The sequence below is a fragment of the Lycorma delicatula genome, chromosome 10, assembly GCF_047948215.1.
Source record: "Lycorma delicatula isolate Av1 chromosome 10, ASM4794821v1, whole genome shotgun sequence".
Classification (NCBI taxonomy): domain Eukaryota; kingdom Metazoa; phylum Arthropoda; class Insecta; order Hemiptera; family Fulgoridae; genus Lycorma; species Lycorma delicatula.
This window is the reverse complement of record NC_134464.1, coordinates 1,509,327-1,533,560: the sequence shown is the minus strand read 5'-3', so window position 1 is coordinate 1,533,560 and position 24,234 is coordinate 1,509,327. Positions and strand designations below refer to the sequence as shown.

The window sequence follows — 24,234 nt, the reverse complement described above, 5'->3', positions numbered from 1 at the left end:
CTGTGATTATTCTGCATTATTTAAAATTATAGGTTCTTTATTATCTTATTTCTATTCGTAATTAATTAAGAACTTTATTTATTTACATACAAAGAGGAAACATCGATGTAGTGCTTATTATTATTTCTTAGTACTTATTATTTCTTTACCATTTATGAAAATCATAGTATTTCTGTTATCTTTATTATTTTTTATTGTTATCTGTAATCTATTTACAATAACTATTTGTTTTGTTTTCATTGTTAAATATGAGTATTTAATTTGCTGAAGACAATTAAATTTAATACAATTTTTTAATTTATGTTAATGTTATTTAAAAATTGATTTTTTGTTTGCAAAATAATTAAGGATAAAAAATATTAAAATTAATTTTCTTTATTGTTTTACGAATGAGATTCCTAAATTACATTATGCATTATTTAAAAAGGTAGTTTTTTGCATTTTTAATATTCATTTATCAAAAGGTATTATTTAATGCAGGTAAAGCTTTCTGTTCTGAACCGTTTTATTTATATTTTACTGAATTCTTTTGCATCAAATATATTTTTAAATTTATATTAATAGTAAAATTAATAATAATTTTGCATAAATTATTTTTAAGTTAAATTGTGTATTTTATACTACTTCTTTTCTTTAATTTGGTAGTATTTTTAAGGTAATTTATTGTATGATTTAATTTTGATATCATTTATTGTAATTCACATTAAAATAACTACTTATTCATCCGCTTTAAAAATGAATTGAGACAGCTTTTACATGGTTCAGGTAAAATTGGCTTTTAGCTTTTCTGCATTTAAAATTTTTGTTCTCATATACTGTATTATATTGAACACATGAAATTTGACTTCTAATTTTACAAAATTTTTTTTTGTTCATTTCATTTTTCACACGTATAGAAAATATATACCAGAAACATTCAATATTGTTTCAGTATTATTTTAATAAATTTTTTTAATAATTAAATATGATTATTATCTGTTAAAATAGCATCATTAATTTTAAGAAATTGATTAAAGCTGTTTTATAAATTTTCTATGTAGTAAATAGATTACTTGAAGTTTTTAAATTTTTTTTTTAAGTAACATTTAGACTCATTTCAATCAGAATCTGTTTTTACTTAATCGCTTGGTTTTGTTGCTTGTTTGTCATAGACAGTTTATATTCTAAAATAAAATATATGATACATTGTGTATGATTATATACAAATACACAATATTGTGTTGAATTATTACATTGTATGTCTTCATGTGCTGATTAAATTTGTTGTAGCTTTTCTATCATGACAAAATAAATGAATAATTTGGTATACAGGTTATTTTATATGTTTTTACATTACAAAATTGAGTATCATTTAGAATAATCTAGTGAAGTGTTATCAGATAAATAACAGAAGCTATAAAATAGTTTATATATTTTTTTCAACAAGGTTTAATTTTTTTCTTAATTCTTCTATCTAAATGTTGTTTTAGATTTTTTTGAAATTTCTATTATTTCATATGCGGCTAATATAGTTTACTTTGATAGCAAAAGTTTCCACAATAATGCAACTAAAAAAATTTCATGAATACTTTTAGAAAATTTTATAAAGGTTTTTATACTGCATTTGAAATTTGCTGTGTTAAAAAATATTGTGTAACCGAATTAGAATTTTGTAGTTATGCTAAGAAAACATTTATTTGCATTCATTACTTCATGGTAGCTGTAGTATAGAGTAACTTTTGAAACTGCCACTGCACTTATTGTGCTTATAGGCAACATAAAATTAGCACTCACATTTGGCTGCATTTATCTAGTCGGCTATATTTTTGGTATTAAGTGAATATAGACAGGGATGTGCGTGAACTACTGTCACAAAATTCTGGTTGTAATCTAATTGGATGTCTGTTTTGTTCCTGATCACGAGTTATGGTATAACATTTTATAATACTTTATTATTTAATTGGAAGATATTTGTTGATTTTTGTTTTAGGATAATTTCTTTTTATTATTGGTTTTCTTTAATTTATTATTTAATTTTAACCTTATTCTTAGGCAAGAGAAAGATAAGACATAGGGTAGTACCTGCTCAGGGTGTGTAAAAAACATTTAATTACAGGACACTATGCTGATTAAATTTTGTTTACTTGTGTCACAATTTTGTGTCATTATAATCTGACTTGTGTTTTTTTATTGTCTTTTTTTTTTCAATACATAAAATTTTTACTGCATAATGGATTTAAAATATTTCTCATGCCTACTTCTTTCTGTATGTCTACTTATTTAGATATTGATTTAAAAAAAGAAAGAGTCATTTCATAAAAAATTTTTTTAGTTCTATAGATAGTATTATCACTTACTTTTCAGTAGTTACAGAGTACTTAGATCAGCTAAAGCCATCTGTCTTCTTAGCTTCAGTCATGAATGATAGATACATACTGTAGTTTAATGTTTCCTTCTACATCAAATGTTTTCTTTTCATCATGGTTTCATCTATTCTACTGTAGTTTCTTGTCTGGCATTCTGTATGATCGTATCATCTTAAAGTTATGCCTTCCAAGCCATCAATAATATTTATATTAAAGCTTTTACTACTTGTTATTCAAAGTTAGCTTACAAGAGATGATTTTTAATATGTGGCCTTTACTTTTTTTTTTTTTTACATTAACTCTGTGAGATTATATATTTCTATAAATTTTATCCTCTCCTAAAGCGCCTAGTACATTAAAACTTATGTTCTTCCTCCTTAACATTGTATGAAATTCTTAAATAGTTGTTTAATTTTAATTTCCCAAACTAAGGTCTCATAAGTTTCCAATACTTACAAGGCATGTTTTATTGGTATTAATTAAATTATATATATATATAATTTTCAACTCGGGATATAAACGGAATAATTTCATGTTTTTGAGTGCGATTGGTTTTAAATAAAATTTAGATTGAATGTAAAGACTTATTAATTTAATTTTACTTTACTTAGTAAGTTCCTCAGTTTCTAGTTCATATTTGTGTGCAATCCCTGGTGAGAAGTAGCCCTTTTGATAGTTCTGTAAGCACAAAGAATTGAATTGGTATCCTCTGAGTACCAATAAAGAAAGCGGCTACCTTGGCAAATGTTAGTGCACATGTATGGAAGCAGGGTGGTGAAATCATAATCGGTGACCTGATTATCATTTCAATCATCCAAGAAAAAAAGGAATAAAGTATAAAGTAAAGGAAGGAAAGAGGAAAATCAGTCTTGCAACCCACTGTGGGGTCCTTTTGATCAAGCTAGATTGTTGTCCTACTGTCTTGGCCAATAAGACCGACAAAGAATTATATTATCAAAAGAAAAATTTAATGGAAAAAATATGAACAAAAAAGTTGCACATCGCTTTTATTGTATTTAGATAAAATACCGCAGAATATTTGTATTTTATTTTAGTTTTATTAACTTAATAACTGCCAGATATTCTTTTTAAATTTGTATAAAATAAATGTAAGAGTAGCTGTAATGAGTTTATTAAAGACAAGCATTTCCTTTAAAAAAAAGTTTTTAAATAATTTTGTTTTTAAAAAAAAATTATTTCTTTTTAGTTAAGATTCGGGCTTATTAGCGATTTGTCAATTAGTTTTTTTATAACTCCATTTAGAATGAAATATTGGTTTTACATTATTTATAAATGCATGAAAACTATATATCAAAATATAAAATTTTTAAAAGAAATGAAATAAGTTTTTTATTAACAATTTTCATTAGAAATCTATATAGATTTGTTTGAAAAAAAAATTATCTTATATTAAATTGATTTCTTCTTCCATTATTTTTCAGAATATAAAGGTGATTCTGAATGGTGTATTGAAGCAAGAGATGTTTTAAAAACATTAAACGAAAGGAATGCAAGATTGTTACAGTATATTTTGCGTTTGTTACATTGTTATCAATTACGTCAGAAGGATTTACGAACTGTGCATAATTTAGCTTGTGTATTTAGCCCGTTGTTGCTTTGTGCTGATTCTACGATGCCGGGAATATCTACACCAGATACTACGGCAGCTACTGCTTCACTTATTACTCATTATGCAATAATTTACAGAGAAAGGTTTGTATACTTTTTTAATTGTAATTTTTATATTGTATTACCTTTAAACCCTTTTGACCAGTGAGTTTATATTGAACGTTAGGCGAACCTTTTATTACACTTAAGACTTAAGCTTCCTTTTATTCTTGCCACTCCTGTCTACCCTTTTTATTCTGTCTCTCATCATATGCTTACCGATTAAAAATCTTGGAAGTCCTGTCGTGTTTTCAGTTTTCATTAGTGAAACAAATATATGTTCTATTCATAACACAATGAAAACCTAATTCACTAGACACAATAATCTGTGTAATAGTCTGTTTTCACGTTAAGTGGATTAGAAGAAGGATTATTAATTAATAGAATTACTTTTAATTAATAGAATAACTTTGTTAGTGTTTTTTTATGTTAATATTTTTACAGTTATATTGACATTGTTTCATTTTTAAACTTGCGGAGATGTCTGTGTTAGATGACCTCACCTTTATTATATCGCTTATTGTTTTTTTAAGTAGATTTTTGTGAATTAAATTTTCATTTGTTTGGAATTACTTAATTATAGGATTATGTTCTTCTAAGTGTAATTAAATATTTATTTGTTAATAATGCTTCAGAATTACAAGAAAACGTCTTACTTTGCTTCCATTGCCATTTTTAATAAATCGTTGATCCATTTAAAGATCTTCCCATAAATCTATTTTAAATAAAATTAAAAAAAATGTTTTTGTAGAAACAATTTTATCCTGCCTATTAGTTTTTAAATAGTACTAAATACCATGTAAAAATAAAAAAAAAAGACCTGAATTATCCGCATTTCCATTTAACATGTATGCAAATAGGTCCTCAAATCATTTTCATTAATGTCTTGGGAATTATTTGTTTTGTAGTTATTTTATTTATGCAATACTTTAAAAATATTTAATTTACTATTATTTCACATATTTGTATTTACAGTTTATTATTACAGACTTTTATTTTTTGTTTTATGATTGTGTATTTTGTGGTGCTGCTCTGATCTAGGTTTTATACTAGTTTTCCTTAACCTATCCAGGTAAATGTTGGAGCAGTTCTTTTTTGTAAACGGGTAGTACATCTACCAGATTTACATTAGGTATTATGACCGTTAGAATAAAGTAATCGTTTGTTTAAATGTCTTTGAAAGTATTGTTTCCACTCTTTAAGATACTAAAGTTAAACTTTACTATTGTAGAAATTTATAGTTTATTCGATTTGGAATTGATAAATTTTACTAAAATTTAATAACTACATTTATTTATATCTCTTAAGTGTGCATTAGTATTTTTTTGCACTGTAATTTTTTTTATTAAATAAATTTTAATAGCTTACAGTGCAACTACTCCAAATGTTGTTTAACTTTGGTAATTTTTTGGGAACCGATTCATTAAATGTGGCTATTTTGCAAATTTATCCTTACTTTTATCATTGAATTTGTAAAATTCTATTCCCTTAGATTCTAAGTGTTTTAGATCAACCAGATGTTGTAACATTTTTATTCTCTTCTTTTCTGGGATCCATGATCTAATTATTATTTATTGTATAATTTTTTTTTAAGATGACTAGCATCGATTGCTTTACTCATTTTGTCCTTTGAGAATGGAAATTTGTGGCTTATATGATACTTGCTGCTAGAGCAGCTAAGGCTTAATGGGAAAGTATACAGATCGGTAATAAAAGGGGTGGGCTTGTTTTGGTCAAAATAAAATTTCAAATCTTTGTTGGGGTAATTAAAACTTCTTTCTTACAAGTTTTTATTTTCAAGATCACAAAGGACTGAAAATTTTTATTTAATATTCACCCCATCGCCAAAAAAATATTTTTATTTATTTTTTTGTTATATCTTCAGAAAAGGGGTTTATGGAAGTTTTTTGTATCTATATCTTCTTCATCAGTAGGCCTTCAAATCGCTATAAAACGTTTTGTCGCTTATTATAACAATTAAGAAAAAGTCCAAAATCCAAATTTTTTGGATTTATGCAAGATACTGACGTCAAAACTATGCCAAAACTAGTGAAAATGGATTCAAGGATGGTGAAAATGGATATTTCCATTGAAATCTGAAAGCCGTAATTTTTCAGTCACAGTACTTCCTTTATTTCGTCCAAGGAAGTAGAAAGTTTGCCAAAAATTTTCACCTCTTCCTAGAAAATTTTAACTTTGTTTACTTAGAATTATGGCTGTATATTTGCTTTTTTAAACAATATTTTTTTTTTATTTATCACCCCCTAGGGATTATTTTCTTAATTAATATTATTCAAATGGGCTTACTCTTTAATATGGGAACCCCCAAAATGTTTAAAAAATTTTACTATTTCAAATTTTTAATCCTCAAATTGTATTTTGTTAAGCAATAAAGTTGCTGAAATAACTTAATACGGCTCTCCTGATGGGAGGCTTCCAAAATTAAAAAAAAAAAATTGAAAATATTTTTAATTTATTTAAAATTAATTTTAGTGAATGTTTTAATTATAAAAAAACTCACTGATGTATGAGCCCTCAAACTTTCTAAAAGTCAAAAAACATATTTTTCGTAATTATGATGCTAATATACTAATATTAAAGATTTTGATTATTGCTTTATATTGTTGAGAATCTTGACTACATAAATTAAAATTCAACGATTTTAATATAATCAAACAGGTAATTTCATATATAAAAAAAAAAAATTTAAGTCAATAATATTAAAGTTTATTATGATTCATGTTTTAAGTTTTTTCATTGCCAGCTCATATATATATATATATATATATATATATATATATATATATATATATATATTATTTTTTTTAAATCAATTCTTTTAAGAATCATACTCCTGTATACTATAATTACTGTATTTATTTATATTACAAGTGCTATATTTATTTTACCAATATATTTTTATTAAATAATGCATATATTTTTGTCAGACACTTAAAATGATACAGTAAAATGTCGGTGAGGTGGGTTTTATATCTTTTTACTATGGCACAGAGAAATGTCCAGAAAGACATCTGTTAGTGGCTTCTGAATCGTTTTGAGAAAGGAGAGGCATTTTTGGATCGTATTTTGTTTGACCTGTGATGAAACATGGGTCCACCACCACTACTAAACCCTGAAAAACAAGAAAACAAGTATGGAGCGATGTGGTGAGGAGGAACAATTAAAAGTGGAGAGGAGATACCAATCAAGACCAAGAAACACTTGTCAGCTGGAAAAGTTCTAGCATCTGTGTTTTGTACTTAAAAGGTATGCTGCTGATTGGTTTCCTATGTGAATGAAAGACAGTAAATGCGGCGTACTACTGCCAGCTGTTGGATGATGTCAGGGTTGCATATTGCAACAAATGAAAAACAAATGGAAAATAAGGATATACCGATTCGCTATGTCCTTGATTTCCACAATCGCATACGGTTACTCATACTCACTAAAATTCATTAAACACCTTTTTGAACACTTACCATACAATCCAGACTTGCCACAGTGTGATTTCCACATGTTTGGTTTGCTGAAAGAAGCTTTAAGAGTGGACTAACATAACACACATAATGCAATTAAGTGCTATGCACATAATTGGTTTTTGGGGCAGCCATCTTGCTTTTTTTTGTTTTTTTTTTTTTATGAGAATAAGAAACTACCTATCTAATGGAGAAAATGTATTTATGTTGGAGGAAACTATGCTGAAAAATAAGGTTATTTATTTGTAATTTTATCTAATATTAATAAAGCTGTGTAAACAAATTCCAGTTTACATTTGGAAATGACACAAGTTTACATTTGTAAAAGTAACACAAAGGGTCTATGCTAGTGTTATATAAAACAGAAATAATCATTAAGTACTTTTAGCATTTTGCTATCATGAGGAGATAGATAGTAAAACATAGCTAAGTATAAAATATTTATCTTGTTTAATGATGTAACATGAGTCTTTTTTTCGTCACATTGTCTCTGAAATGGAAAAGTGCTGTTTTTATATATTTCTGTTGTTGACAGAAAACATCATTTTTATTTTGTGTAACGCTGTTACTTTTCCCTTATTTTTCAAAGAATATTGCTTTTTATTTTACATGATTAGTTTTATTCCCTGAATGAAAGTTGTTCAATTTAAATGTTTTCCTTGCAATGTTAATCAGATACATTTAGTTTTCAATGAAATATTAAAAGAATCATATGATTAACATTTAAATAATATGACTGCTTTTATCTACACAACTGTAAGGTGTAGGCAATCTGAAATGAGGTATAAGCCGCTTCAAAACATAATACAGCCATTCTTAGGAATATCAAGCATCCCTTGTCAGGCTTTCTAAAGTAAGTGAGGAGTGGAGTTGTTAATAATGAAATGACACTTTGATTTTTCTCTGCTGACTGTTTAAAGAACATCATTATTCTCATTGAAATCAGCTGTCAGGAGTCGATTAGAGTCTTTTCTAGAGTTGCTTATTTACATTTGTCTCAGCCATAAGAATGAATAGGATTGAAAAGAAAGAAAATACTGTATCTTTTTCTGTTGTAAAATAATAGTATCATGTAATGTGAATCGTACCGTATTGGAGGATTAATTAAAATTTATTTTATTGAAACATTAACGGTTGACAACAGTAGTTTAATAAAAAAAATTATATAATTTCCAGAATTTTTTTATTTCTGTATTTGCAAATTTATTTTTGAGAGGAAAGAATAAAATAGTTATGAATATCGTATGGAATACTGTGTTATTGGTAGTACTTATAATGCCAAAACAATTCGAACCAGTGGGTCACATGTTCTATAATCAGTATGGTAAAATAATAGGAGATTTCAATATCTTAATTCTTTCTTTATATGTCATTAATTGTACAACATTTTACATATAAAGAACAGTAATTTATTTTTCTCGTTAGCAATTATTGTTTTCATTTTTTTTTTATACAGACTTACAGACCATATTTTAAGTGGGTCCAACTCTCCTGATGTTCATTTGTTCCCAGCAAATGCTAAAAAATCAGCTGCTATTGTCTCTGAACCAGGGAAAAAACAACGTAAACGTAAAGATAGACAAGGCGATCTTTTAATAGCTGAACGTAAATTTGTCAGGTATGTATTAAATAACTTATGAATAATTACTGCGTTAAGATTACTTAAAAGATTAATATACTCCAATCATAGTTCCTTTTTTCTATTATTTTCTTTATTTTTTATTACATTTAACAATAATGTGAGTAATAGATATTGTAAACTGTTATTTTTTAAAAACTTATTTCAATATTGAGTTTATTAAAAAAAGAATTTATCCATCATTTTACATCAAGTTAATAATTTGACTTTTTAAAAAAAAATTCTCTAATCATACTCATTGGACAATATTTCCACTTAATTCAATAAAATAGTTCCTTAATAAGAACAGTGTGAGGGTTATAATAATAAACGGAAAAAATGTTTTAAAAAATTTTACATCGAGGGAACCTCTGTGAAGGAGACAATGTGAATCCAAATGCTGTATTTCTCACAGGAAGCCTAGTAAGAAGTTCTTCCTTACTCATATATTTTATGTGTATTAATGTAAAAAAAAGTTAAATTATTTCTCTGTTTTTAAGAATATTGGCAGGTTCTTGACATCACATTAAGTCAGGGAAACGTTTTTAAAATGAACAATAAAATTCTAAATACAAAAATTTTTTCTAACATTTTCTATAGAAGGTTTTCTTTGTTTTGATAAAACTGTGTTTCTAATTTGAATAAAAAAACAGGAAGACTAGATGGTCAAAATAAAAATGTGAGCTGTGTTTTGTAAAGCAAGTCCATTTTGAATTTGCTACCTATATATGTCTTGTAAAGTGATTACGCTTGTGTGGCTCAATTATTTGAATCAATAGTCTGGTATTAACAACAATAGCTCAGTTATTTTGATGTAAGTTGTTTATGTATATCCATTATAATGAGTGTTACAATCTTTGGTCCTGCCAAGCATGAAGTATGAGGAGTAATTAAATTTTTGATGAACAATTCTGCAGCAGAAAGTAACAAGTTTGTGATGTTGATGGGCTGAATGTTATGAGTGGCACTAAAATAAGTCAGTGCTGCTGTACACTTTGAAAAGTGTGAATGAATTTTCACGGTGAAGAATGTAGTGGTCAGTGATAATAGATGATTTGATTGAAAAAAGTTGATGAAATAATGCAAGAAAACCAGTGCTTGACTGTGTCAGAATTATTTTTGATGGTTCCTGATGTTTCATGATCTTTGATTTATGAAGTTTTGACTGAAAGGCTATAAAAATGTCTGCCAGGTAGGTGCTGAATATGTTAACCGACATATACAAGGAAAAAAATCTTGCTGCATTGCATGAACTTTTGCATTGTTAGGAAAATAAAGCTGCTGAATTGTTTAATCACATTGTTACCAGAGATGAAATTTTGAATTTCTTATTCGAACATTGATACAAAGCAATAGTCAATACGTTGGCAGCATTCATCATCTAGATTGAAGAAGTTCAACAAGAATATTAGGTAAAGAAGCTTCTGTTTTTTGGGACAAAAACAGAAGTTTTGCTTGTCAAATTTAGTGATTGCAGAACTACTGTGAATGCCGATTTGTATTTTGAAACATTAAAAAATCTTAGAAGAGCTATAAAAAACAAACTACATAGGATGCTAAGCTCAGGATTTTGCTTTCGCATGACATGTCCGGGCCACACATGGCAAATCAGACAATGAGGCAGTTGGAAGAATTTTGTTTGAAACTCTTCAATCATTGTCCCTATAGCTGTGACTTAACTCCCAGTGATTATTTTTTTTCTCCTTATTCACCCTAAACAGTGGTTTGCATCATAAAAATTTGATGACGAAGCAAAACTTGAAAAATATTGACAAAAATTAGTAGTTGTTGCAATGTATCCTAAGTACATTACACTGAATAAATAATTACAAAAACAATAAAAATATTTATGAAGATAGAGAAAAAGCAAAGCCGTAAGGAATTTTCACCAATTATAAACATATTTTAAAGTTGTTTTAATTTGTTTCAGAAGTTAATGCAGAAATTTAGGAAAGTAAATTACACTATTAATATGAATCATTAAAAATAAATAAAGTTTGCGAAACACTTACTTTCCCTTGAAGTTTAATGAAATCTTTAAAATAATCTGTAGAAAAAGCTAATTGAAAAAAATAAAATAATAATCATTGTGTAAGATTCATTATAAACAACTTCAGTAAGAATTAAGAATGATAAATAAGAACAAAATACCCAACCCTGCTCTGAACCAAAAGTTTTATTTTCCTGTTAGACTAATCTCGTGATCTGGCACAGAGGCAACAGTAGCCATCAACTTGGATCAATTTGATCCACCATTAAACATAATCTGATTTTTCTACCTGTATTTTCAAAGAAACTGCGTAATAACACGGTGGTTTATTTATGTTTCATGTATTAACAAAGGCATGGGTCCTTGGCAGTACGGTAAACCACCCTGATCAGAGAAGTCCTACCCTTTGCGAGTTGGTCATCACCCTTCCTCTTTCCTTGGATGAGTGCAACGGGAGTTAAATCAGCAACCATCTGGTTTCATCTGCAGTATTTCTTGCGGGCACATTCTCCTAATCAGCAGGGCTTTTTTACTGAGCCGCCACGGGACGGTGACCCTGTGGAACCATTCTAGGGCATGATTTGTTATCTTGGATTGTACTAAAAGCCAAACTGGTGGTTGAGGTGCCTACTGGTAGAGACAGGCCTCTTATTCCTCAGACTTGCAGTATCTTAAAATTGCTTCCCTCATATACTCTGGTGTGCCACAAATTTTCCAATTACTGTATAATTTTTTTTTGTGATAGTACTGAAATTTACAATCTGTGTTTATTATTACAAGGTGTTGTTCTACTAAGATGCTTGACATCAGTAATAATCATTGTGTTTCATTTTTTCCATATTTTCCTGTGTTTAATAATTTACCTTATTTCTTTCTTTCTAATAAACAGCTTTGCCTTCCAGTACTTATAATAAAAGTTTAGTTTTTGTTGGCCCCTGAAAGAACTGTTTTGTTTATTAATTCATTTATTTAATTAAATGTCTTTAATTTGAACTTACGTTTCAACAATATTAACATTTCTTTTCCATTTTTCAAATTAAAGATTTAAGAGTTGTATAATTCTGATAGGTATACATACCTGTCCAAATAATAAATTTCTTTGAATAATTTTTTCAAAATCAGTATATTACATATTCTGAAAAAATATATCCTGTCTTAATACTATTTCTTGAATTCTGCCCAGATAAATTTAAAACTCCTGAAAGAATATTAAGTTTCACATAGTCTCTTTCTTTTATTGATATTGTTTTTTTTCATTTCTTATTTCAACACTTAATTGATTTTGTGAATCGCTTCGGTTTACTTGGAAAACAATATTCAGTACTCTTACAAATGTTCTTCCATTCTGTCTCTTGTATGTTGCCTCAGCCGTAGCAGTAACAACATCCTCAACTTGCTGGATTTGATTGATACTTTTCCAGTAATTGTTATATTTATGGTATTTTAATTCTTACATTGAAATAAACAAGGAAATTAAAATTCTATATGTATTAAAAGTCTGACTTTAAATAACTAGATAATTTACAATCACTTATTTTATTTATTTTTATGACTAGGATGAGAAATTTTGTTAAAAATTTCTCATCCTAAATTTCCTAGTCATAAAATGTTCATCTAGGATGTGAACATTTTAAAATAAAACGTTATTAGTGCATAGAATTTAAAGTTTGATTAAAAATTACAATAAAAAATACAATAATTAAAATTATTTAGCGATATTTATTATTTTATTGTTCTAGATCTAATTCAGAAGAACGTCCGTGTAAAACAGGTTCTTTAGAGCCAGGTATAGCGGTAGACTCAAAAGACAGTATTCGCAGAGTAAGCAGTCACGAGGATTTTAGTCGCAGTCGTATGGCATCTCGTCATTCTGCTCATCTGATGGAGCTTATAGCAGAGACAGCAGCAAATGTCGAGGTATGTACTGTTTTGGATTTTATATAATTTGTGGTTATGATAACAAGTAAATTGATTTTATCAGCTAGAATACTGCTGTCCGGTGAAGGTCTCCTGAAAATTTTTATTCAATCTTTTACTGTAGTCGTCTTGTTATTGCATGCAAATCTTCCTTATTTCAGCAACCTGTTTTATTTTCCATTTTTTAATAATATTTCAGATTACCAAATCGGTTACATGTTTTTAGACCGTTTCCATCCCTCCTGTGTTTCCTCAAATCATATCCGGTCCGTTAACATTTTAAATCCTTAAAATTTTATTGTGTATTATAATTTATGTAATTTAATTGATTATAATACCTTGCAAAACAGGTTGGTGCCAGGCATAATGATAGAGTTATTATGAAATGAAAAAGTGCCAGACTTTGCCAGGAATCGAATTCAAGACCAATTGATGAGAAGCCAGCCTGATATATATACGTGTCTGTATATGAATATAAAAAGAATGTTTCTATATTAATTTTAAATTTAATGATAGTTAATTATGGAATTTGCTTTCAAGTTTTGTTTAATAGGTGTTATTAATAAATAATGTAGCTAGAGTTGTTTTTTTTTTCATTTCTTACTTAAACAAGAAATTTTGATTTGATCATGTGAAATTTATAATTGCATATGTTATTTTTATCAGAGTGTAAAAAGGGATTATTATGTTTGACTATATTTTATTATATGTAGTTGTATTATTTATAAAAAATTGCATTAATTTTCATCGATAAAGCAACAGTTTTTTATCTAGGTCTTGCAAGCGATCCTGGGCATAAATTTGATTTGAAAAAAGTCTCCTTTGTTTGTAGCATTTGTAGTTAACATGAATTTGTTATCTGAATCTATATGCATTTTGTTTTTCATAATAGTTATTTTTATTTGCATATTCTTGGAAATTAAGAACAAATGTACGTCTTATCAATTACATTTTAACAAAATTATTTTCTATTATTAATATTATTAAAAAAACATTAATTCTTTATCTTCTATGCACTGCTTTTATGAACCAAATTAAGTAACTTGTCAAATTGTGTATAAAAATTTAACAATCAATTGTGAGTGTTATAGAAGGTAGTACTTTCATTTTATCATAAGAATATAACCTCTCAACATATTTTAAATGAAGTTTTTATTTTACTTCTACATACTTTAGATCTTTTTTCCTTGTAGTTGCCCTGAACATTTAGACACACTCATAATAATGTATATAAATTTTTTGTTTACATTTGACTGCTGCCAGTCCATTCAGAAACATTGTGTTTGATTTCTTTAGCCATTCATCATTTGTAAAGTGTGCCTGCCCTTCCTTAAAAGCTCTTCAGGTTGTGAAAGATGGAAATTACTAGGGACCAGGTCAGAGGGCTGTAGGATGATGAATAAAAATTTCCTATATCTTCAAGGAGTTATGTTGTTTAGCTGTTTATAGGGTTTACGAATAATTAAAAAAACCCTCAAAAAGATTTACCAAAGAAATTTCATGTAATAAAAAACTATTATCGTAAAGCGTTCAGCTGGTAAAAATTACTGAATGTAGATAAAAAATAAAAAATTTGCACATAAACAGGAACACTTATGTAAACCTCCTATTTTTTGAAGTTGTTAATGAATAGCATGTAACTAACAGTTTTGGGCATAAAATAAAATTAGATTATTAATACTTCTTACTATGAACCGAGCTAATTCTATTAAACAACATATTTTAGCTTACAACCACACTTTTTAGTTATGTATTTGTAGCTTTATTCTACAACTATGCTGCTGTTGTTGTTGTTGTTATGTTATAATTTTCTTTCAGCTGATGTTCCTGTTTAGGGTTTTTTGAAATCATAGATAATGTGGGAAGAATTTAATAGAAAAAAAATCTGGTGTATGACTGCTAATTTAGTACATTAGCGTTATATGTTTTTGCTTATTTATTTATTGTTGTATACTTATAATTTTCCCGCTGTAGAACTTATGCCTTTCTTATAATCAAATAATTGTAATCAACCTGCATGAGACAAAAGTAAATCGGGAAAATAACTTTGCTATTAGCAAAAATATCAAGATAAATTGTGTCAGCAAATAAAAAGCTTCTGTGGATCAGGTTTTTCAGAATCTAGCATTTTACATCACACATGACCATTTACTATGTCTTCTTTCATTGTAATCTCAATAAAGAGTGGACAGTTTTACTTCCAGTAGACTTTTTAAGGTTGGGATTGAATGCGTAAACTTGGTTTGATGGTGAACAAGAATGATCTCATTCTCTTAATTCGACACCATAAAAAATCCAAAGTTTCATTGTTGGCCAAAATTCAAGTAACAGGTTTTTATGTTATAAGTATGGAATGAAAAACTTTTAGAACAAATTAAAGCTTTTAAAACTCATTCTTTTATGACTCATCTGAGGTATGGTAAACCAGTTATTGAGAATGACTTAATTGAATTGGCCGGGATTAGTGACTTGACTGGTAGCAGTGTGTGCAAATGGGAATTACTTTCTGTATGACATTGAGTTTATATTGTACAGCAATTTAATCAATGCCATTAGATATTCTAGAGATGCATTAATATTTTAATTGATCTTTTTGGTTATTTACTGACAGCTCAGAGTAATAATAATAAAAATTATTTTGTATTATCACTATAAAATAAAATTATTTTAATTAAACATATTTAGAGACTTTCTTTTGCTTTTAGTCACTGCCTATTTGCTCACTTATTACTTTTTCTTAATAAAAATTTTCTTTTCAGCGATTTAAGCTTTTTCATAGATTTAGGGAAAATAGCTGTATTGTGTTAACAAAAAGTTAAAAAAATCCAACACTGAGATTATAAAAGAGTGCACATTTATTGAAGAATTCTTTTTGTTACTTTTATATTTTTATTTTTTGGAAATTAACTGCTATAATTATTTGCTTGTATTAAGTGCCAACAAATTGCATTGAGCTGCACGTGATATTGTTTAGTTGTCATCTTTTATAGGAGCCAATTTACTCAAACAAGGTGTTTAGGCTACTGATGTTTTATTCTTATATCGTGCCCCTCCAATTTTCAGAACGCTTTTCTTATAACACAATCTAACTGTTGCTGAACTCTCAGGTTGTAAGGATGCAGTTTACCATGTTACCTGGCACTGAAAATTTATTACTTTATTCTTTATGGGCATGCCATTTATTATTTTCTATATGAAACATAAAAAAGTAATTTTATCCACTTAAAATAATCTTTGAAATGCTGAAAAAAGGTAATTATCAGTTTAGTTTGAAATTACTGAGTTGTTTACATTATTTACTAATAGTAAGTGTCTTTTTTGTATTTTTTTTTATTATGCTCTTGTTTATTTATTGATTATGACGCACAAGAAGTCTTTTTTAAACTGATTCAAGTACTACAGTAATTCTAATTTGATATTTTTATCATTTAGGTATATTATCTGGTTTTCCTTGATTGGTTTTATTTATGTACAGTTTTAATCATAATGCAGTTACCTGGTTAATTATGGATTAAGTTATTGAAATTAATAAGAAGTACTTAAACTTGATACATAAGTGATAACAGAAAAATCTATTTAAAAATAATTTTAATTTTGAGAGGCTTACATAATTGAAAGTGCGTTTTACATTGTTTTGTTGTTCCTGTTGTAGTAAATAAGATTCTATCATTTGTACTCTTTACATTATTCAAGATAGTATAACACAAAATTCAAGTAATTTCAAATATTAGGAGTGTACATAAAATTTTCATGATTATCAGACCTACAGTTATTTGATATATCTAAAGTTTCAGTTACATGTTTTAGTTCCTACTTTTGAAGGACATGTTTGTATGACAATAGTTGTTTAAAAAAAAAATTCTTTGTTCGTGTTTAGTGTTGTAGTTCATTGAAAAACAAGTGGAAATGAGTGATCGCACACTGTTGCAGTAGTAAATCAGTATATAGATTACAATAACAAAGATAGTAGTAAAACATGATATGAATTAAATATTTTGAAAGAATCAAATATCTTTTCTTGTTGATAAATTATTTTTGAATTAACGTTGACTTAAAATTAATAATTAGTCAAAGATCGGATACTGATGTGAAGATTATGTTTTTTCGACCTTGGCTTGAGTTTACGTCTATATCAAACAAAAGAAATAAATCAGAAATCCAAACAGTGATTTATCATTATTCTAAATTATACTGGCTACGTGATCATATTTTTACAATTTGTAAAAAAATAATTTACTTTCTGTAAAGAGAGTATTTTCTTTTTTGTAATTTAAGTGACATCAACTAAGTAATTAGCCATTAATAAATGTTAAGCAAGTAGTGAAGTTGAACCCAATGTTATGTAATTTTCGTGATTTACGTAAATTGATCACAATTGTGCAGAATTGAGCCAATTGAGCCAACAAACTTCTCTACTCTGGAATTGATGTCCTCTCTCAATCTGTCTCCTTCAATGGGTCAAACAAATAAATCCCTGGAGGATAAATCTGGACTCTGTAGGGGGTATGTTATAAGGTTTCCCAGTAAATTTTGTCGTTTATTCTGAAACTGAATGTAAGGCCGGTTTAGTGAAGAAGGACAGTGTTGTCAGCACTTTTTGTTTCTTGCAGATAGCTTTCATTTTGTCCAACAACTGACAGTTTACAGCACTCACAGTGTAATGTTTGTGTAGAAAATTGAAGAGAGTAATATACCTTTGTAGTCTCAAAATATGGTTATGAGGAATTTCCCGCTGACTGATGACTTGAATTTTTTCCGTAGAGGGCAACCTCTCCGCTCCTATGTCACGCTATACTTGCAGATTGTAGAGGTGGACATGTCTTCATTACATATGACAGTTCTATGCAAAAAATTATATCCACTGTTGAGATCACTTTAGGAGCTTTTGGCAGATTTCCTGCCGAGCCTGATTTTCTTACTTTCTGGTACCCAAATGCTTTATTCTAAAAGAATGGTGCTTTCTTGATTGTTACCTACTTCCTAAGTGATTTCATTAAACGTAAGATGTTGATCCATTTTCAGTGAGGTCATGGATCGATTGAATGTTGTCATCCATCATATGTCTGTGGATGCTTATTATGACTCATTTTCTATAGCTTCATGCCCTCCTTTAAATTTATCAATGCAGTTGTAGACTTCAGTATGTGACATCGTATCTCCCAACTGTGCTAGACTTTGTCTAGTCTAAATTCTGGAGGGTTTGACACACTCATTTGAGAGAAACTTCATGTTAATGTGTTGCATGACCAACGATTGAACCTCTTCCCTTGACATGATGCTACTAACCAGAGAGATGCAAATGACAAGATGGCTGGAGAATCCATCCCTAACTACATTTCCGCTATCAATATTCCTCCTCACTAGCCCACGCAGATTCATTCACTAGACAAATCCTCATTACAAACCCAAGAATTTGGGTTTATCTGTATTTTCAGATAATACTCTTCTGGTCATGTGTTCAGCCTCCAGGTTTTTTCATAGCAACCATCTGAATGCTCATGATTAGTTAATACTTAATAACTCATATCAAAAAATAACCATAAGATACTAAAATACACATTCCTTTCATGATGTATAGTAAAATGTTTCTTGGTTTCATGGTAGCTTTTTAAACATCTCTCTCTCAGTTTATAGTAAAATTTGTTCCAAATGTGTTACTTCAATGTTATCAATATTTATAAAGAATTGCCTTGGGTACATTTGTACTATAAAACTGCTTATCATTGTAAACTGGTAAATTAATGAATAAATATGATAAAATCATGACCTAAACAAACGGTAAACTAAATTTGATGTTTATTTTATAAGAAAAATAAACATAACATGATAAACAGCAGCTATTTGATAATATTTACATTTGGCAATTAGAGAAAGTAGTTGACTGACTGAATCATCTGTTATCTGCCATGATAGCAGGAAATTATTTAGCTGCAGGAAAAATGGAAATAATTTTAAATGCAGTTGATTCAGTATTATCTATAATTATACATTGAATCTTCATGAAAGCAGTACTAATGGTTAGTGTTACATAATTTACTTTAAATGTGTCTTGATAGTGTGTATATATATATATATATATATTTTTTTTTACAATTAAAATAATTCATTTAGATATTGACCTCTGTGCTAATAAAATTTAATATTAAATGATGCGGGATCCTGTGAAATCGATTGTTGAAATTACTTTGGCAAGTTTAACTTATCACTTTACTGTGTTTTGATGTTTTATATTTCATTTAATATTTTATATATATAAAACAATGGGGACAAGTAGATTTTTTTTGTTTGTAGGTACTCATCATAGATTCATCCCATCTCCCTTGATAACGTTGTTCCATTTGCAATATATCTTGGTGGAACCTTTCTCCTTGTTCGTGGTTGATGTCACCTGAGTTTAAACGGATTTCCAAATGAGAATGTAAAAAATGAATTTTCATTTACATTCTGCAGCCTAAATTTTTGTAGTTCGCTAATAGTTCATTTATAAGCGAACATGGTTTTCAGTTTTTTGTTTCCAAGAAAACCAGTAACGAAATCTTTGAATGAATTCAATGCTGCTAGTTCCTTAGAATTCAGTTTGCTGTCAAATAAATTTTCACGAATTAGTTTTCATATTTGTGGCATGATGAATATTTCCTTTTTTAATGTGGCTTCACTTAATTGTTAAAAATCTCAGCCAAATATTTAAAGTCGTCTCTCATCTTTATCTAATGCTTTTATAGAATTCTTCATCAGGTCTAGTTTTATGTGCAGAGGTGGTAAAATAATATGATCTGCTTCGACAAGGGGAATGTTGGTCAAAATGTTTCCTTTCCTGAGGTAAACTGATTTCTTTTTGGCCAGTCTTTAACTATGTAGCGTGTATCTGTAGCCCAACTATCCTGCATACAAAAGAAACACATACATTTTGTATAGCCATTCTGGAGACCGAGAAGAAGCCATATCGCTTTCAGGTCAGTTATTATTCGCCATGAGTGTTCATCATATATAACTTTTTAAAATTTTTGAAACTTTCATATGTTTTCTTTCATTCCAACAGCATGTACTCTACTGGTATAGAAGAAAGCTTATTTATGCAGAAACACTGCCTATAAGCTTCTTTTTGATGAGTCTATAAATAAACACCCATCATGAATAACATATTCAATGTCCGATTAAGACATTAGCCCCATAACATCATGGCAGGAATAAATTAAACCTTCTCTTTTAAAGTATTTCAGTAAATCTTAATTTTGATTTCTATACACTGAAATTTTAATATCCTTGTTTAATAAATTACATTCTTTAAGCATGAACCTAGGAGTTCTGCATGTTGTTTCGACAGATACAAGTCACAAATTAGGTCACTCAGTTCGGCTTGTGTGATGAGGTGAAGGTCAGTCTTTGATTCTTCTGGAATGTAATTAATATCTATTAAAGTTGAGAATTCATTGGTCAAGCCTTCTGGGAAATCAGAAATTTCTTTCAAGAAGTTGGAGTGATCAGAACCGGTAAATCAGCACCATGAAGTACTGGTCTCATAGCTGAATGAAAATTTGGGTATGCAAATACTGCTTTTATTGTTTGAATTGAAACCAGGAACATTTGTTAAGCAAAAATAGCAGTTGTCATATTGGTTAGTAGGCTCTCGCCAAATCATTGGAATGCCAAAAAGCAAATGCTCTTTTTTTCCTTTTAACCACTGTGTTATTTTAACGTAGCACTTGATGTGTGCTACATGTAGAGCTCAGGATTTATCTTGGTCTCTCAAAGGACGGTCAAAATAATGTTTGTAAGCAGTTTTCAGCAGATTTGATACTGATTTTCGTTTTTTCATTGTGAATTCTCTGCAAATGTATCAAAAAATATTTGGATATTCTTTACAAGCCTGATTTTTATTCATTGTAAAACTCAAAATGTTTTAAAGAATGAAAGTATACTGAAATATTACAGAAATACTTTCTTAATTATAAAAATGATTTATAAATAAATGTGTATTAAAAATAAATGTGCATGTGCATGTGCATATGCATATGCATGCTCACAACTTAACAAATCTTGATGTTTAATAAAATTGAACATCAAGATTTACCAAAACTTTTACTAAATTTATGGCATCATATATGAAACAATCTTAGTAAATTGTATATGGTAAAACCGCTCTCCTGACTAGTCATACCAAGAGCTCAACTAATACTGAAGAAAATTTCATCACGTTGAATTACTCATTACTTAACTCACTAACATATCATGTCTCGCTTGACATGAAATGACATCATTTGACTGTTTTGTCCCAAATATAGGTCTACAGCACACATCACAATATAAATCAGATATGAATAAGCAAACATACAAATGTTCTAACTTACTTGTATTGTTTGTTCCACGGATGATGGAAAATAAATTTAAGGAGTTTTAACTTAAGAATGCTACATGACGGGTCCTCTCAAAATACATATTCAGATTCAGCATATAAAATACTATATAGAACACCTACTCCTTTTTCAATTTCCAAGTTTTATGTTGACCATTGTATATAATAATTATTTATTATATAAATAAAATAATTAATGTAATATAGTTAATAAAATATATAAATAGATTAATTTTATATATATACATGAGGTCTGTAAATAAAATAATGAGACTGGTTCAGAAAAATTTTTTATTTACAATCCAAATATACATTGGCTTTATCACCCTTGGGAAGCCATGCAATGCTTCGAATGATTTTCCCACTCTTCATAGCAGTGTTGGAACTCAGAAACTGGAATATCCTTCAGATGGTCAGTTACATTTTTTTTTTATACTGTTCCAAAATGGTGTCCTTTGAGAGGTTTTATTAGTCGGTAACAGGAAAAAGTTGCAGGGACTCAAGTCAGGTGAGTAAAGTGGTTGAGGAACTACAGGAATGTTTTTCTTTGCCAAAAATTCATTAATTGAAAGTTAAATGTGACAATGTGCATTGTCATGATGCAGCATCCAGTTGTCTTTGATGGCTGGTCTCACACGGGCAACTCGTTTCCGCAGTCTTTCAAGAATTTCTTGGTAAACATATTGATTTACACAGTCTGTCCTGTAGGCAAAACCTCCTTATGGACAATGCCATTAGTATCGAAGAAACAAATAAGCATGGTTTTGATATGCTTTTTTGAAACTTGGTGAGTTTGAAGTGTGCGACTCCTTGCTCTAGCATTTTGCTTCTGGGTTGTACTCAAATATTCAAGATCATCAACAGTAATAACAGTTTTTAGAAAATCAGGATAAGTTTCAATTCGCCCTAGAAGATCACGGCACACTTCCACTCTGTTGTTTTTCTGTTCATCAGTGAGGTTTTGTGGACCAATTTTGCACAATTTTTTCATGTCCAATTCGTTTGTCAAAATTTGATGGACTGTGGTATGGTTCAAATTCAGTTGTTCTGCAGTCATTCTGACTGTTAATCACTGGTCAATTGTATCAAGTCTGATTCGCTCAACATTGTTGTCACTTTGTCATTAACAGTTTTCCAGAACGTGGATTGCCCACAACTGATTCCCGGCCGTCTGAAAATGCTTTAAACCACTTAAAAACTTGGGCTCATGACAGAGTGTCATCTCCATATCCCCTTTTCAATTTTGAAAAAGTTTCAAGTATAATTCTCACCAAGTTTTAATACAAAACTTGATTGCACAACATTGTTCATAATTAGTACTAACTCATTTTGTAATGCACAAAAAAAACTCGTTTCATGAAAATTTTGTTTGTCTCATGTGTTAACAGTAGACTAAAAATATTAATACCTAATATAAATCAGCTGTTCATGTAACCATATGTTTACGGTAACTTTACAGTGTTGCCACTTTGGTTGTAAAAAAAAAAAAAACTAGTCTTAATTAGTTTATTTAAGACCTCGTATATATATTTTTGTATTTATAATTTATCACTATTGTCAAATTATTCTCTAAACAGAATACATAAGTTCTGTTTAATTACTTAATTCACTGGTTCATTTATTTCATATATATATATATATATATATATATATAAAAATTTAAAAAAATAACCCATTACTACTTCATTCTCCATTAATATCATTTAAACTGAAAAAAAAGTCAGTTTTTGTGTTTTACCAGTAATTTAAATGAAACAAAAAATTATAAACCAGAAATAATTTATGAACAATAAAATTTATTAAAGTTGATAAAATATTAAGAGAAATATCAAACTATTTTATTGATATTTAAAGTGATCAACTTAATTTTTTTTTTAACATTAATGATTATTTACTGCATTAATATTATTATATGATAATCTAGTCTTATAATAATTAATTTATCATTATCAGTAATGAAAATGGTCTGAGAATTAAGATATTATTTATTTGGTAAATAAATGTGTGGCCGGGACGTCACTGTACCCCGAAAGTTAACAAAAAATATGAGTTAGGTTATGTATTTAGAACATACAGTATTTTCATTGGGGTTGGTTGGCAACAGATTTTTACATCACACACTTTGAATAAAAGACAGTTGTGCAGTTAACAGTTGTTGTTGAGTAGTTAACAGCATCAAGGAGGGGTTAGTGACAAGTGTATGGGTAATGAATGACACTATAACAATCAAAGACAAAGTTAATCAGTGATGTGCTTTAATAAGCAACCACCATAAAAAGCAACAAAGTTGGCTTGGGAAAAATGTGGTTTGAATTAGGCAGTGTTAAAAGATAGGCCGTAGAGGGGACGAAAGTTAACATGGTTAGAAACATGTGCTGCTGTTGTAGTTTCCATTGAACATCCTCTATGAAATCAATTCATAAACGGTCAGCTGAATTTCATGTACTGCAGATGACAATGCAAGACCGTACAAAAAAGGACTTGAATCGTTAGGCCATATTGTCTGTTGTTCAATGAACTGTCAGATGCAAACATGGAACTTTGCGCTGCATCCTGCCAGGCTTTATTAGAAAAATTCCCTGCTGCAATGCACCTTAGAAAGGTGCTTTTTACTGACAAATGTGCAATCTATCGCAGTTTGCATGCCAGAAATGTGTTATTTTGGATGAAAGAAAATCTTTATTACACGATAGTGTCTGAAAGAAATCCATTATATGTCATGATACGGGCTGGAATGACAGCTTGTCATTTGTTTGGTCCTTATTTTTTTGATGGGCCAGTGAATGCACAAACTTATTTTGTGATGCTGGAGGCACGGTTAACACCACAGCTCCAAGAGAATGATCTCGTGGAACAAGTATGGTTGT

The 24,234-nt window shown here is 28.8% G+C and overlaps 1 protein-coding gene across 9 annotated transcripts in view; it reads left to right on the top strand.

Annotated features, from left to right (window-relative positions):
- Positions 1-24,234, top strand: part of LOC142331351 (protein FAM13A) — a 270,033-nt gene that overhangs the window by 193,506 nt on the left and 52,293 nt on the right. For all 9 annotated transcript variants that reach the window (XM_075377189.1, XM_075377194.1, XM_075377198.1 and 6 more), the window contains 3 exons: positions 3,788-4,058; positions 8,946-9,107; positions 12,837-13,014. In XM_075377189.1, coding sequence (XP_075233304.1) covers positions 3,788-4,058; positions 8,946-9,107; positions 12,837-13,014 — 611 coding nt within the window. The remainder of the gene's footprint in view (positions 1-3,787; positions 4,059-8,945; positions 9,108-12,836; positions 13,015-24,234) is intronic.